The sequence below is a fragment of the Carcharodon carcharias genome, chromosome 16, assembly GCF_017639515.1.
Source record: "Carcharodon carcharias isolate sCarCar2 chromosome 16, sCarCar2.pri, whole genome shotgun sequence".
NCBI classification, from domain to species: Eukaryota; Metazoa; Chordata; class Chondrichthyes; order Lamniformes; family Lamnidae; genus Carcharodon; species Carcharodon carcharias.
The window spans coordinates 114,936,161-114,952,577 of record NC_054482.1 but is presented as its reverse complement, the minus strand read 5'-3'; the positions used below and the strand labels follow the sequence as shown (position 1 = coordinate 114,952,577).

At 46.1% G+C, this 16,417-nt stretch overlaps 1 protein-coding gene across 1 annotated transcript in view; it reads right to left on the bottom strand.

The window, feature by feature from the left end:
* Positions 1 to 994: 994 nt before the first annotated feature.
* Positions 995 to 16,417, bottom strand: part of dnai3 (dynein axonemal intermediate chain 3) — a 121,316-nt gene continuing 105,893 nt past the window's right edge. The window contains exons 22-25 of the mRNA XM_041207850.1: positions 9,418 to 9,622; positions 6,641 to 6,732; positions 4,123 to 4,233; positions 995 to 1,111 (exon numbers count right to left, since the gene is read on the bottom strand). Of these exons, the coding sequence (XP_041063784.1) occupies positions 995 to 1,111; positions 4,123 to 4,233; positions 6,641 to 6,732; positions 9,418 to 9,622 (525 nt within the window). The remainder of the gene's footprint in view (positions 1,112 to 4,122; positions 4,234 to 6,640; positions 6,733 to 9,417; positions 9,623 to 16,417) is intronic.

Genomic DNA, 16,417 nt, shown 5'->3' with positions numbered 1-16,417 from the left:
TAAAATTGTACCATTAGATTATTGCCTCATTCCTCATTATTCCTACCAAACTGAATCACTTCACACTTCCCTGTGTTAAAATTCATCTGTTCTCAGTCTTCTCATTTCACAAATCTGTTAACTTTCTATCTTTCTCACTGTTCGACACATTTCCAAGTTTTGTGTCATCTGCAAACTTTGAAATTATGCCCTTTATACCCAAGGGGAGGCTTGTGCTTAAGGGGAGATGGTGGCTTAGTGGTAATGTCACTGGATGAGTCCCACAGGGGATATGGGTTCAAATCCCACCACAGCAGCTGGTGGAGTTTAAATTCAATTAATACATCTAGAATTATAAACAAATCTGCTTTCCTTATCTGGTCCTGACTTAGATCCACAGCAATGTGGTTGACTCTGAAATGTATTCAGTCTGAGGGGCAATTAGTGATGGGGAGCAAGTGTTGGCCTTGCCAGTGATGTCCATGTCCCATGAAGAATTTTTTTTTAATAAAGCACCTGTCAAAGAGAGCATTGGTCCCAACACTGACCCCTGGAGATCATCACTGTATACTTACCTTAATCTGAAAAACCACTGTTCACCACTACTCTCTGTTTTCTGTCTTTGCCAACTTTGCATCCCCTCAGCCACTATCCTTTCAATCCCATTAGCTTCAAGTTTGCTTGCAAGTCTACTTTGTGATATTTCATCAAAGGTCTTTTGAAAATCTAGATTCTCAACGTATCAAATTAGGTCAACACAATCTGCCTTTAAAAAATCCGTTTTGCTATTCCTTTATTAACCCTTAATTTTCCAAGTGGCGCTTAATTTTTTTTTTATTTTACAATACTGGGGTCAAGGCTTTGATGGTGGTCCACATGTGACTGCATTTTCTCATGCTTGATTGCCATGTTATTTCTGAGCTGATAACACCATCGGGATATAAACTTGTGTTTTTAATCCGATCATTTTTTAATTTATAATAGAAAAATATACATCAAATATTTACGGCCTCCTTCACACTTTCCCCAGCTGAGCAAAGATAATCTTCTTCTCTTCCTGTAGGTAAGCTGCATGTTCCTTTTTTGCTTCCTCTTCCAATTGTTCCACCGTCTTTGGTTCTACCTCGGGCGCCTGTGAAGATGGAACATAAACATTGTCCAGAAAAGCAAACAAGCACAGATCCCTTTTCTTACACTTTATGCACCGATCCCTTCCGAAACTCATTCAATTGTCTGATGAGCCCATTTATACACTCCGCCTTAACAGCACCATATCTGGGCCCAATTTTAACTCTGCATAAGTGAGTGGGTTAAAATCTCACCCAGGCATTTCTCATCCCTGATTTTTGATAACATCAGAGTAAATTAAAAAAAAAAAAATTCAACGTTCATCTTCAGGTAGATCTTCGGGATTATAATAAATAAAGAAACAAAATACAGCTGCTATTCCAAGCTTAACAGCAAGGGTTGTGGTAGTTTAATTGAAACGCTTGTACATTTTTGAACAAAGTGGCTGGAATACAATGACTGTTTGAAACAAACTATCAAAGCCTCCAGGGTGTAATGAGATGCCTACAAATTATGGAAGCCATTAATTGCATTCAGGTATATTTTTGTTTTAAAGTTGCGCTTGATTTTTTTTTTTCCTTTTCCTTACTCTCTCTTCTTTTTCGTTTCATTTTACTCACTGCTCCATGAGAGCTCTTATCCCTCCGAGGGGTACCACTCCCCAGGTACCCGTCTTTCACACGTGTGCAGACAATCACCAGGAGTGTGCTTGATGAAGGGTTGGCAATGTTCCTGCACAAAGGCCTAATCTTCTGATGGGGACAGTGTGTGTGTGTGTGTGTGTGTGTGTGTGTGTCTGTGTGTGCGTGTGTATGTGTGTGTATGTGTCTGTGTGTGTGTGTGTGTGTGTGTGTGTCTGTCTGTGTGTGTGTCTGTCTGTGTGTGTGTCTGTGTGTGTGTGTGTGTGTGTGTGTATGTGTGCGTATGTGTGTGCGTGTGTGTGTGTCTGTGTGCGTGTGTGCGTGTGTGTGCGTGTGTGTGTGTGTCTGTGTGTGTGTGTGTGTATGTATGTGTGTGTGTGCGCGTGCATGTGTATGTGTGTGTGTGCGTGTGTGCGTGTCTGTGCGTGTGCGTGTGCGTGTGCGTGCGTGTGTATGTGTCTATGTGTGTGTGTGTCTGTGTGCGTGTGTGCGTGTCTGTGTGTGTGTGCGTGTGTGTGTGTGTGTCTGTGTGTGTCTGTGTGTGTGTGCGTGTGTGTCTGTGTGTGTGTGCGTGTGTATGTGTCTATGTGTGTGTGTGTATGTGTCTGTGTGTGTGTGTGTCTGTGTGTGTGTGCGTGTGTGTGTGTGTGCGTGTGTCTGTGCGTGTGTCTGTGTATGTGTCTGTGTGCGTGTGTATGTGTCTCTGTGTGTGTGCGTGTGTCTGTGTATGTGTCTCTGTGCGTGTGTGCGTCTGTGTGTATGTGTCTGTGTGCGTGTGTATGTGTCTGTGTGCGTGTGTCTGTGTGTGTGTCTGTGTGTCTGTGTATGTGTCTGTGTGCGTGTGTCTGTGTCTGTGTGTGTGTATGTGTCTGTGTGTGCGTGTGTCTGTGTATGTGTCTCTGTGCGTCTGTGTGTGTGTGTGTGTATGTGTCTGTGTGCGTGTGTATGTGTCTGTGTGCATGTGTGTGTCTGTGTGCGTGTGTACGTGTCTGTGTGTGTGTGCGTGTGTCTGTGTATGTGTCTCTGTGCGTCTGTGTGTGTATGTGTCTGTGTGCGTGTGTATGTGTCTGTGTGCATGTGTATGTGTCTGTGTGTGTGAGTGTGTCTGTGTGTGTGAGTGTGTCTGTGTGTATGTGTGTGTCTGTGTGTGTGTGTCTGTGTGTGTGTGTCTGTGTGTGTGCGTGTATGCATGTGTCTGTGCATGTGTGCATGTGTGTGTGTGTGTCCGTTTGTGTCTGTGTCTGTGTATGCGTGTGTCTGTGCATGGTGCATGTGTCTGTGTGTGTGTGTGTGTGTGTATGTGTGTGTCCTGTGTGTGTGTCTGTGTGCGTGTGTCTGTGTGCGTGTGTGTGTCTGTGTGTGTGTCTGTGCATGTGTCTGTGTGCACGTGTGTGTGTCTGTGTGTCTGTGTGTGTGTGTGTGTCTGTGTGCATGTGCGTGTGTGCGTGTGTGCGTGTGTGTGTGTGTGCGCGTGTGTCTGTGTCTGTGTGTCTCTGTGCGTGCGTGCGTGTGTGTGTGTGTGTCTGTGTGCGTGTGTGCGTGTGTGTGTGTGTGTGTGTGCGAGTGTCTGTTTGTGTCTGTGTGTGTGTGTGTGCGTGTGTGCTTTTTTAGTTCCCTTTGACACCCCCTGATAGGACAAAGCAAGTGCTCTGGATTCTGTGCCGGGCACTGAGACTGTGCATGGATGAGAGTCCTGCCTTTTAAAAGAAGCCCCTCAATTTTCTTTGCCAACATGGAGCGTTTGAGGTGAATGGCACAGGTGCATTTAAGGGAAAGCTTAAGCACAGGAGTAGGTGAGGGAGGTAGGAATGGGAGGTTATGGTGATAGGGTGAGATGAAGTAGAGTGGGAGAAGGCTTCGAGGAGCGTAAACATCAAGATGGACCAGATGGTCCGAATGGCCTGCTTCTGTGCTGGGAATTTGATGTAAGATCGTACGCGCTGCCAGACGACTCAGTGAATATCACATCACAGCCACCTCTCTCCTGTACTAGCCCAATAGTCCACCCGTGAGCTATTTCCAACAGGGCTTGTTGGATAGGGAGGAGAAGCAGGGAATCCTCACTATCCCCCACATCGCTCGACTCGCTACATTAGGGACACTGAGACCGATTGCGGTACTGCTATAACCACCTAACAGGAATTCATCATAAAGCAACCTCACTGTGTGGTTTAAAGAGTTCCACAGACCTCATAAAGGTTTCCATGGAGGAAGTACTGCATTAACAGAGTCAAGTCAGGTCATAATTGCCCCATTGATTTGACTGCAGTTTTTTTTGCACTCACTGAGAACCTGAGTTCCAGCAGTACAAATAAATAATGGCAGGCAGAAAACATTAAAGGAAAACAGATGTGCATTTGGGTGAGGTGGCAAGTAGTAAACTTTGTGCATTCGTTCCAAAGAATCTTTGAAAGGACCAAATTAATTTGCTCACAGGTTTTTCTTCCTCTTCCTGTTCTTTCTTTTCACTTCTTAATATTTTTCTTGCTTCAAAATATTCCAGTCGTTTAACTTCCCTGTCAAAATAAGCTTCAACGTTGGATTTCTGGAAGAAAAGAAAATATATTTTTTAGTGGTTTGCTTGAGCGAGTAAGAGCCTTTCAAATAAATGGGTTCCTCCTCGCTCTTTTTATATCCTACCTTTTTCAATCTATCCCAGTGGAAGATGCTCCATGATATAACCTGGCTTGCCTTCCTTACCTGTACTGAGAGGCTGTGCTTATCACTATGGAGCAGTACACCAAAAAGAAAACCCAATCCTGTTTCCAATGTGTGACCCAAGATCATATCAACAGAGTGGAGCAGACAAAAGATTATGTGCTAAAAATGACCCTTTCACCCTTTTTTTTGGAGTTGGTTTGGGAGAGATCCCAGAGTTTTGATTTTTTTTTTAATGACCTAACAATTCCTTCACTAGAAACAATTCAGATTGTCCTAATCCAGTTCCCAATTCACGCCTAAAAGCAGAATTTACAATGGCAAGATGGCTGAATAAAAGGGTAACATGTTAGCCAGAAATGATCTTGCATGGGTTACTGGTAAATGCATTGGGAAGTATATCCAAAGCCACACGTCTTCCATTGCCTCTCGCCTCTCCTCTTCTGAAAGCACTGGCTCCTCCCGGGTTATGGTTCAATATTTATTGATATGCCTCATTTACCCCACTCAAAGGCGTAGACTTTACATGTGAGCCAAGGCAGTGAGTGTCAGAAGGTTACCTGACCACAGTGGGCACCATTGCTAAACACAAGTCTGTTCCCATATGACGCCTTCACATAACCCCTCCCTCCCTACACACCCCGCCCCTGGCCTGGGTCTAAATAACTGTAGCTCAGTTGGTGGCACTCTCACCTCGGAGTTAGAAGGGTGTGAGGTAAATCCCACTCCAGACACTTCTGCACAGAATCTAAGCTAACATACCTAGCTCAGTGAGGGAGTTCTGTTAGATCCACCATCATTCAGATGAGGTGTGAAACCAAGGTCCTGTCTGTCTTCTCAAGGTGGATGCTAATAATTCCACGGCACAATTTCAAAAAAGAACAGAAGTTCTCCCTGGTGTTCTGGCCGATATTTATCCCTCAGCAAACAGATTATCAGGTCATTATCACATTGCTTTTTGTGGGAGCTTGTTGTGTGCAAAATGGCTGCCACATTCCCGACATTCCAATAGTTTTTTTATTCTTTCATGGGACATGGACGTCGCTGGTTAGGCTAACATTTATTGCCCATTCCTAATTGCCCTTGAGAAGGTGGTGGTGAGCTGCCTTCTTGAACCGCTGCAGTCCATGTGGTGTAGGTACACCCACAGTGCTGTTAGACCAGAAGGAATTAACAGTTCAGACCAATATTCTTATTTCCCAGTTTTCACTGTTTATTTCTTCTGGAAGGGAGGGAGTTCCAGTACTTTGACCCAGTGACAGTGAAGGAATGACATTATAGTTCCCAGTCAGGATGGTGAGTGACTTGGGAGGGGAACTTACAGGTGGTGGTGTTCCCATGTGTCTGCTGTCCTTGACCTTCTAGGTGGCAGAGGTCGTGGTTTGGAAGGTGCTGTTGAAGGAGCCTTGGCGAGTTGCTGCAGTGCATCTTGTAGATGGTACACCTTGCTGCCACTGTGCATTGGTGGTGGAGGGAGTGAATATTTGTGAATAGGGTGCCAATCAAGGGGGCTGCTTTGTCCTAGATGGTTTCAAGCTTCTTGAGTGCTGTTGGAGCTGCACTCATCCAGGCAAGTGGAGAGTATTCCAGCAAACTCCTGACTTGTGCCTTGTAGATGGTGGACAGGCTTTGGGGAATCAGGAGGTGAGTTACTCGTCACAGGACTCCTAGCCTCTGATCTGCTCTTGTAGCCACAGTCTTTATATGGCTAGTCCAGTTCAGTTTCTGGTCAATGGTAACCCCCAGGATGTTAGTGGGGGATTCAGTGATGGTAATGCCATTGAACGTCAAGGGGTGATGATTAGATTCTCTCTTGTTGGAGATGGTCATTGCCTGGCACGTTTGTGGTGCGAATGTTACTTGCCACTTGTCAACCCAAGCCTGGATATTGTCCAGATCCTGCTGCACATGGACATGGACCGCTTCAGTAACTACACTTCAAAAAGTATTTCATTGGCTGTAAAGCTTTTTGCAATGTGAGATTGTGCAAGGTGCTATATAAATGCAAGTCATTTGTGTGATTAGCAATCAAGAGCTTTTGCTCGCTTGGGTGCTGATGAAAGTCAGTGAAGTGGGTTGCACAATTGTGCTTTTATTGTGAAGGGGTTGGATCATTACAGGAAGCTGCTTCACAGTCCACACTGCCAGACCCTAACCCTGCATCATTCTACTAAAACAAAGCGAGTTCAAATAAGCAATTGAAATGCTTCAGGGGACAGATAGATTACTTGCAAGAACTTGTATTTTTTTTAAATTAAAATCTGAAAGTGCCACAGTAATATCCCTTCACTCACCTCCTGAGTTAATGGATATCGCAAAGCCCAGGGCACCTCCAGTATATGTAGTGTACCAAAGTCATCAGATACGGCCAGTAAATGTTGTCTTGCTGATGAAAAACAGAGATTAGGTTGGGGACAATGCAGATATTCCAACTGTTTACTACAGCTGAATACATTAAAATATATATATATATATTATATTTCACTGGCTTATAAATCAAAGCATTGAGTTTTGTGTCGGCTTCAGTTCTAGTTCTTGTTGAAAACCTGGTGCATCAGCGATCAGATTACAGGGACAACGTTATTCTAAAATTGCAATGCCCTCTGGATATGTGACTCTCAGTCTGTGGCTATAAGCAAATTATCAACACTGTGCCCTCAATTCCTCATCCATGTATCATGGAATGATACAGCACAGAGGGAGGCCATTCGTGCCATTGTGTTGGTGCCAGTTCTCTAAAAGAGCTTTCCATTTAGTACCGATAGCCCGCTCTTTGAACCCCAATAAAAATTTGTATTTGTATTTGACACTTTTGAAGGAGTAAAATGTTACAAAGCACAGCACGGGGGGGGGGTGCAATTAGATAAAATATCACAGTGAGTTCCAAAAAGAGATGGCTGGGCAGATGACCGAGAGCTTGGTCAGTGAGGTAGGCTTTAAGGAGTGTCTAAAAGGAGGAGAGAGAGGTGGAGAGGTTTAGAGAGGGAATTCCAGGCCCAAGCAGCTGAAATCATGGCAGGAATCAGGGATGTGCAAGAGGCCAGAATTAGAGACATCCAGAGATCTTGGGCGGTTGTGGGGCTAGAGGAGGTTACAGAGATAGGGAGAAGCGAGGCCGGGGAGGGATTTGAAAACAATTGTGAGAATTTTAAGATTGAGACATTGCTTAACTGGGAGCCAATTAAGGTCAGTGAGCACAGAGAGTGATGGGAAAGCTGGACTTTCTGCGATTTACAATATGGACAGCAGAGATTTTGATGACCTCAAGTTTCTGGAGGGTTTTCTGAGCCATTTCCCCATAGTCCTGTGATCTCTTTTCCTCCTTCACGTATTTATCCAATTCCTGTTTGAAAGCTCCTATTGAATCTGCTCCCAGCACCCTTTCTGGCAGCACATTCCAGAACGCCTGTCGTGGGGAGGTGTTAGAATCGATCATTAAGGAGGTTATAGCTGGGCACTTAGAAAAACTCAAGGCAATTGGGAAGAGTCAACATGGTTTCGTGAAAGGGAAATAATGTTTAACCAATTTATTGGATATTTTTGAAGGAGTAACATGCTGTGGATGAAGGGGAGTCCGTGGACATACTGTACTTGGATTTCAAGAAGGCATTTGATAAGGTGCCACATCAAAGGTTACTGCTGGAAATAAAAGATCATGGTGTAGGGAGTGAAATATTAGCCTGGATTGGCAGAAACAGAGAATATGCATAAATGGGTCTTTTTCTGATTGGCAGGATTATGATGAGTGGAGTCCCACAGGGGTCTGTGCTGGGGTCTCAACTTTTTACAATTTACATCAATGACTTAGATGAGGAGAGCGAAGGCATGGTAGGTAAATTTGCAGATGACACAAAGCTAGGTAGGAAAGTATGTTGTGAAGAGGACATGAGGAGGTTGCAGATGGATATAGATAGATTGAATGAGTGGGCAAAAATCTGGCAGACGGAGCATAATGTGGGAAAATGTGAAGTTGTTCATTTTGGCAGGAAGAATAAAAAAGCAGGGTGTTATTTAAATGGAGAACAACTGCAGAATTCTGAGGTGCAGAGGGATCTAGGTGTTTGAGTGCATGAATCACAAAAAGTTAGTAGGCAGGTACAGCAAGTAATTAAAGAGGCTAATGGATGCGATCCTTTATTACAAGAGGAATTGAACATAAAGTAAAGATGTTATGTTTCAGTTAAACAGGGCATTGGTGCAACCACATCATGAATAGTATGTGCACTTTTGGCCCCCTTATTTAAGGAAGGATGTAAATGCGTTGGAGGCAGTTCTGAGGAGGTTTACTAGATTGATACCTGGAATGAATGGGTTGTCTTATGAGGAAAGGTTGGACAGACTTGGCTTGTTTCCACTGGAGTTTAGAAGAATGAGAGGTGACTTGATTGAAGTGTATAAGATCCTGAACGATCTTGACAATGTGGATGTCGAAAAGATATTTCCTCTTTTGGTAAGTCCAGAACTAAGGGGCCACTGTTATAAAATTATGGGTCGTCCTTTTAGGACATGCTGAGGAGAATTTTTTCTCTTAGAGGGTTGTGCGACTTTCAAAGGCAGTGGAGCAGGCGGGAGTGCAGAGGTAGATAGATTCTTGTTAGGCAAGGGAATCAAAGATTATCGGGGGTAGATGGGAGTGTGGAAATCTAAACACAAACAGATCAGCCACGATCTTATTGATTGGCGGAGCAGGCTCGAGGGGCTGAATGGCTGACAGCTCCTATTTTGAATGTTCATACGTAGAACAGAACAACTTGTGAGGAAAGTTTTTCCTCAGGTCATAGAAACTCAGAGCAGAGAAGGAGGCCTTTCTGCCCCTCAAGCATATGCTGGCTTTTTGAAAGAGCAGTCATGCTCAGGCTTCATCAATGACCTTCCCTCCATCATAAGGTCAGATGGAGTCTCTTTATGTGGCTCGGTGTCATATTTTGTTTTTGTAACACTCTTGCAAAGTGCCTTGGGATATTTTATTACATTAAAGGTGCTATATAAATATAAGTTGTTGTTGTTCACATAACATCCCAGACACAAGCTTTGGTTGGTTTGGTGTCTTTCTTGCCAAAACCATACATACTTGAGACAATCCAGGGTCTGATGCAACTTATTGGAACAGAAGAAATATTCTGAGTCTGCGAAGGCTCATGTGTTTTTTCAAGTAAATCCCAAATATCAATGTTCCCATCTTCTCTTCCGATGATAATGACCCCTGGTCTGGTAAGGGACCAGTGACCAGTTTGACAGCGTTTGGTTGCACAGGCGGAATGTAGGAGGGGTCCAAGCTGAACATGCGACAATAGAGAAACAAACAAGGTTATATTCACAATAAACTCGATCGCTTGCTTTCAAGATTAGGCCCAGGCTGTTCACCTACAGCTTAACCCGTCCTTTTTATCTTTGCTATTCACAAAAGCATGGAGGACGGTTCAGCGGCTACTCAAATCCTCAACCATGTTCTTGCTACACAGAGATAAGATAAAAACAAAAAAACTGCGGATGCTGGAAATCCAAAACAAAAACAGAAACAGAAATACCTGGAAAAACTCAGCAGGTCTGCCAACATCGGCGGAGAAGAGCACAGTTGACGTTTCGGGTCCTCATGACCCTTCAACAGAACTAAATAAAAATAGGAAAGGGGTGAAACATAAGCTGGTTTAAGGGGGAGGGGCGGTTTGTTGGGACAAGCAGTCAGTGATAGGTGGAGATAACCAAAAGATGTCAGAGACAAAAGAACAAAGAGGTGTTGAAGGTGGTGATATTATCTAAAGGAATGTGTTAATTAAGAGTGGAGAGCAGGACAAGCAAGGTACAGATAGCTCTAGTGGGGGTGGGGTGAAATAAGACTAAAAGGGCATAAAAGGTATAGATAAACGATGGGTGGAAATACATTTAAAAATAATGGAAATACGTGGGAAAAGAAAAGATGCCTGTGACATCTTTTGGTTATCCCCTCCTATCACTGGCTGCTTATCCCGACAACCCCCCACAAACCACCATGTTCTTGTTATCTTTGGCTCAAACATTCCAACAGTCTCCTGGTTAGCATCCCACTTCCCACCCTTAGTAAACATGAGCGTATCCGAAACTCTGCTGCCTGTATCCTAACCAAGTCCTGTTCACCCAAAACGCTTGCACTCGCTGACCTACGTTGGTTTCGGCTCCATCTATACCTTAAATATAAAATATTCTTCCTTGTGTTTAAACCCCCCGTCCCCTCTACTTCGGTAAGCGCTTCCTGAAACCCTAAAAAAAAACTCTGCGCTCTTCCAATTCGTCCCTGATTTCCTTTGTCCCAAATATTGGCGGCTGTGCTTTCAGATGCCTTGGTCCTATCTTGTGCCAAGTTTTGTTGCATAACAACCCTGTGAAGTACCTGGAGATGTTTTACTACATTACAGGTGATGCATGACTATAGATTAAAAACGATTATAAAGGCTAAACAAGCTGGAACTGTCTCTAGAAAAGAAAAGATTGAGGGGGGTGACCGAATAAAGGTCTTTAAAATTAGAAAAGGATTTAAGAGGGACGATATAGAGAAGAGGTTTCTCTTTGTAGGAGAGATATTAAAAAAAAAAGTCATAAATATAAGATAATCCACCGATAAACCCAACAGGGAATTCAGGAGAAATTTCTTCACCCAGAGAATGGTGAGAATTTGGAACTCACTACCATGGGGAGTGGTTGAGGCAAAGAGGTCAACATTTAAGGGGAAGCTAGATAACCACATGAGAGAGAGAGAGGGACAGAGGGATTCGGTGATAGGGTGAGATGAAGAGGGCTGGGGGGAGGCTCATGTGGAGAGTTGTGTCTATGTATTAATACAAGTTGCTAATGCATTAAATTCAATTTCCCTCCCTAACAGCACAGTGGGTGTACCTACACCACATGGACCGGAGTGGTTCAAGAAGGCAGCTCACCATCACCTTCTCAAGGGCAATTAGGGATGGACCATGAAATTTGGGCTATCCCACAAAGCCCATATCCTGTGAAAGAATAAAGAAAAATTCAAATAAAACTGTTAAAATTAGGGTGAGGAGACATTGGTTCAGACTAGTGAAAGGCTAGCAACTGACACCAACAAGCGTAATAATCATGATAACTATGATAACCAGGTGATAACTATGATAACCAGGTGATAACTATGATAACTATGTGAATGAACTTCCAAGCAATGCTTCCTCAAAGCTGTGTGACAACCAGGAGGTTGCTGGGCAGGCTGCGTACAAATCAGTCCCTTTAAATCATTTTGTGTGCACAACCACACAAAAAAAATTAAAGGGGCCGCACACTTAAATAAATAAGTCACTCTCTGACTTTGCTCAGGGTCACTCTCTGACCTTACTCAGGGGTCAATCCCTGACCTTGTTCAGGGTCACTGTCTGACCTTGCCCAAGGTTACTTCCTGACCTTGTTCAGGGGTCACTCTCTGACCTTAGTCAGGGGTCACTCTCTGACCTTAGTCAGGGTCACTCACTGACCTTGCTCAGGCTCTGACCTTGCTTGGAGTCACGCTCTTACCTTGCCCAGGGTCACACTCTGACTTTGCTCTGGGTCACTCACTGACCTTGATTAGGGTTACCCTCTGCCCTTGCTTGGAGTCACTCACTGACCTTGTTTGGGGGTCAATCTTTGACCTTGCTCAAGGTCACTTACTGACCTTGCTCACGCATCACTCACTGACCTTGCTCAGGGATCACTCTCTGACCTTGGTCAGGGATTAATCTCTGATTTGCCCAGGGGTCGCTCTCTGACCGTACTCAGGGGTCACTCTCTGACCTTGCTCAGGGATCACTCTTTGACTTTGATCAAGGATTAATCTCTGATTTGCTCAGGGGTCACTCTCTAACCTTAATCAGGGATTAATCTCTGACATTGTTCAGGGATCAATTCCTGACCTTGTTCAAGGGTCACTCTGCCCTTGCTCAGGATCAATCTCAGACCTTGTTTGAGGTCAATTTATGACCTTGCTCGGGGTCACTCACTGACCTTGCTCAGGGTCACTTTCTGACCTTGCTCAGGGTGACTTTTTGACCTTGCTCAGGGATCAATTCCTGACCTTGTTCAAGGGTCACTCTGCCCTTGCTCGGGGTCATCTCAGACCTTGTTCGAGGTCACTTTATGACCTTGCTCGGGATCACTCACTGACCTTGCTCAGGGGTCACAGTTACCTAGTTTAGGGTTCAATCTCTGATATTTCTCAGGGTCTCTCGCTGACCTCCCTCAGGGTCTCTCTCTGAACTTGCTCAGGGGTCACTCTCTGACCTTGCTCAGGGTCACTCTCTGATCTTGCTTGGAGTCACTCACTGATCTTGCCCAGGGTTACACTCTGATCTTGCGCAGGGTCGCTCTCTGACCTTGTTCATGGGTTAATCTCTGACCCTAGTCAGGGGTCACTCTCTGACCTTGTTCAGGGGTCAATCTCTGGCCTTGCTTGGTGTCACTCACTGACCTTGCTCCGGAGTCACTCTCTTACTTTGCTCAGGTTCACTCTCTGACCTTGCTCAGGGATTAATCTCTGATTTGCCCAGGGGGCATTCTCTGACCTTGTTCAGGGGTCAGTCTCTGACCTTGCTTGGGGTCATTCTCTGACCTTGCTTGGAGTCACTCTCTGACATTGTTCAGTGGTCACTCTTGACTTTGTTTGGTATCACTCACTCACCTTGCTCAGGGTCACCCTCTGACCTTGCTCAGGGTCACTCTCCTTGCTTGGGGTCACTCTCTGACCATGTTCAAGGGTCACTCTCTGACCTTGCTCAGGGGTCACTCTCTGACCTTGCTCGGGGTCACTCTCTGACCTTGCTCGGGGTCACTCTCTGACCTTGTTCGGGGTCACTCGCTGACCTTGCTCAAGGTCACTCGCTGACCTTGCTCAGGGATCAATCTCTGATCTTGTTCAAGGGTCACTCTCTGACCTTGCTTGGAGTCACTCTCTGACCTTGCCCAGGGTCACTCTCTGACTTTGCTCAGGGTTATCCTCTGCCCTTTCTTGGAGTCACTCACTGACCTTGTTCAGGGGTCAATCTTTGACCTTGCTCAAGGTCACTTACTGACCTTGCTCAAGGTCACTTACTGACCTTGCTCACAGATCACTCTCTGACCTTGCTCAGGTTCGCTCTCTGACCTTGCTCATGGGTTAATCTCTGACCTTGCTCTGCGCCACTCTCTGACCTTGCCCAGGATCACTCTGACTTTACTCAGGGTTATCCTCTGCCCTTTCTTGGAGTCACTCACTGACCTTGTTCAGGGGTCAATCTTTGACCTTGCTCAAGGTCACTTACTGACCTTGCTCAAGGTCACTTACTGACCTTGCTCACAGATCACTCTCTGACCTTGCTCAGGTTCGCTCTCTGACCTTGCTCATGGGTTAATCTCTGACCTTGCTCTGCGCCACTCTCTGACCTTGCCCAGGATCACTCTGACTTTACTCAGGGTTATCCTCTGCCCTTTCTTGGAGTCACTCACTGACCTTATTCAGGGATCAATCTTTGACCTTGCTCAAGGTCACTTACTGACCTTGCTCAAGGTCACTTACTGACCTTGCTCACAGATCACTCTTTGACCTTGCTCAGGTTCGCTCTCTGACCTTGTTCATGGGTTAATCTCTGACCTTGTTCTGCGTCACTCTCTGACCTTGCTCTGGGCCACTTTCTGATCTTGCTCAGGGTCACTCACTGACCTTGCTCAGGGATGAATCTCTGACCTTGCTCAGGGTCAATATCTGACCGTGTTCAGGGGTCAGTCTCTGATCTTGCACAGGGTCACTCTCTGACCTTCAGCAGGGATCCATCTCTGACATTGCTCAGGGATCACTCTCTGACCTTGTTCAGGGGTCACTCGCTGACCTTGCTCAGGGTCACTCTCTGACCTTGCTTGGAGTCACTCTCTGACCTTGCCCAGGGTCACTCTCTGCCTTTGCTCAGGGTCACTCACTGACGTTGCTCAGGGTTACCCTCTGCCCTTTCTTGTTCAGGGATCAATCTTTGACCTTGTTCAAGGTCACTTACTGACCTTGCTCACGGATCACTGTCTGACCTCGCTCAGGGATCATTACCTGAACTTGCTCAGGGTCAATATCTGACCTTGCTCAGGGTCACTCTCATCTTGTTCAAGCGTCACTCTCTGACCTTGTTCAGGGGTCACTTTCTGACCTTGTTTAGGGGTCAATCTCTGAATTTGCTTGGTGTCACTCAGTGACCTTGCTCCGGGGTCACTCTCTTACTTTGCTCAGGTTCACTCTCTGACCTTGCTCAGTGTCACTCTCTGACCTTGGTCAGGGATTAATCTCTGATTTGCCCAGGGGGCATTCTCTGACCTTGTTCAGGGGTCACTCTCTGATCTTGCTTGGGGTCATTCCCAGACCTTGCTTGGAGTCACTCTCTAACATTGTTCAGTGGTCACACTTGACCTTGCTCAGGGTCACTCACTGACCTTGCTCGGGGTCACTCACTGACCTTGCTCGGGGTCACCCTCTGACCTTGCTCGGGGTCACCCTCTGACCTTGCTCGGGGTCACTCTCTGACCTTGCTCAGGGTTACTCTCTGACCACGTTCAAGGGTCACTCTCTGACCATGTTCAAGGGTCACTCTCTGACCTTGTTCAGGGGTCACTCTCTGACCTTGTTCACGGGCCACTCTCTGACCTTGCGGAATGTCACTCTCTGACCTTGCTCAGGGATCATTCTCTGAACTTGCTCAGGGTCACTCTTTGACTTTGCTCAGGGTCACTCTCTGACCTTGCTCAGGGTCACTCTCTGACCTTGCTCAGGGTCACGCTCTGACCTTGCTCAGGGTCACGCTCTGACCTTGCTCAGGGCCACGCTCTGACCTTGCTCAAGGTCACTCGCTGACCTTGCTCAAGGTCACTCGCTGACCTTGCTCAAGGTCACTCGCTGACCTTGCTCAGGGTCACTCGCTGACCTTGCTCAGGGTCACTCGCTGACCTTGCTCAGGGTCACTCGCTGACTTTGCACAGGGTCACTTTATAACCTTGCTTGGGGTCACTCTGACCTTGCTCGGCATCACTCACTGACCTTCCTCAGGGTCACTGACTTTGTTCAAAGGTCAATCTCTGACCTTGCTCAGGTATCAACATCTGACCTAGGTCAGGGATCAACCTCTGACCTTGCCCAGGGGTCACTCTCTGACCTTGCTGAGGGTCACTCTCTGACCGTGCTTCAGGGTCACTCTCTGACCGTGCTTCAGGGTCACTCTCTGACCGTGCTTCAGGGTCACTCTCTGACCGTGCTTCAGGTCACTCTCTGACTGTGCTTCAGGGTCACTCTCTGACCGTGCTTCAGGGTCGCTCTCTGACCGTGCTCAGGGTCGCTCTCTGACCGTGCTCAGGGTCGCTCTCTGACCGTGCTCAGGGTCGCTCTCTGACCGTGCTCAGGGTCGCTCTCTGACTGTGCTCAGGGTCACTCTCTGAGCTCGCTCAGGAATCATTCTCTGACTTTGTTCAAGTGTCAAGCTGTGACCTTGCTCAGAATCACTCTCTGATCTTGCTCAGAGGACACACGCTGACCTTGCTCAGGGTTCACTCTTTGATCTTGCTCAGAGTTCATCTCTGACCTTGCTCAGGAGTCATGCACTGCCTATGTGGCCCAGACTTTCAATGTACACTCACCCATGTATTTAGGCACATCTTGAACAATGGAACTATTTTCTCCCAGTGGATTTTTTTGGCTTGACCCTCAGACTTTAGTCTGCTACATTAGAAGAGGAGGATGCCATTCAGCCCCTCAATGTTGTTCCAGCGTTCCTTTAGATGATGGTTGATCTGTATCTTAACTATACTTACCTGCCTTAGCTCCGTAACCCTTAATACTGTTGGTTCATAAAAATCTATCAATCTTGGTTTTGAAATTTCCAGTTGACTTCCCAGCCTCAGTCACTTTTTCTGGGATGAGAGAGTTCCATATTTTCCCACCCCTTTGTGTGAAGATGTGCTTCCTGACATCACCCCTGAACAATGTTGCTCCAATTTTAAGGTTCTGCCTCTTTGTACTGGACTACCCCCACCACCCCTCCACCCGACCAGAGGAAATACCCAGAAGGAATAAATGGTTTGGGCTAGTATTC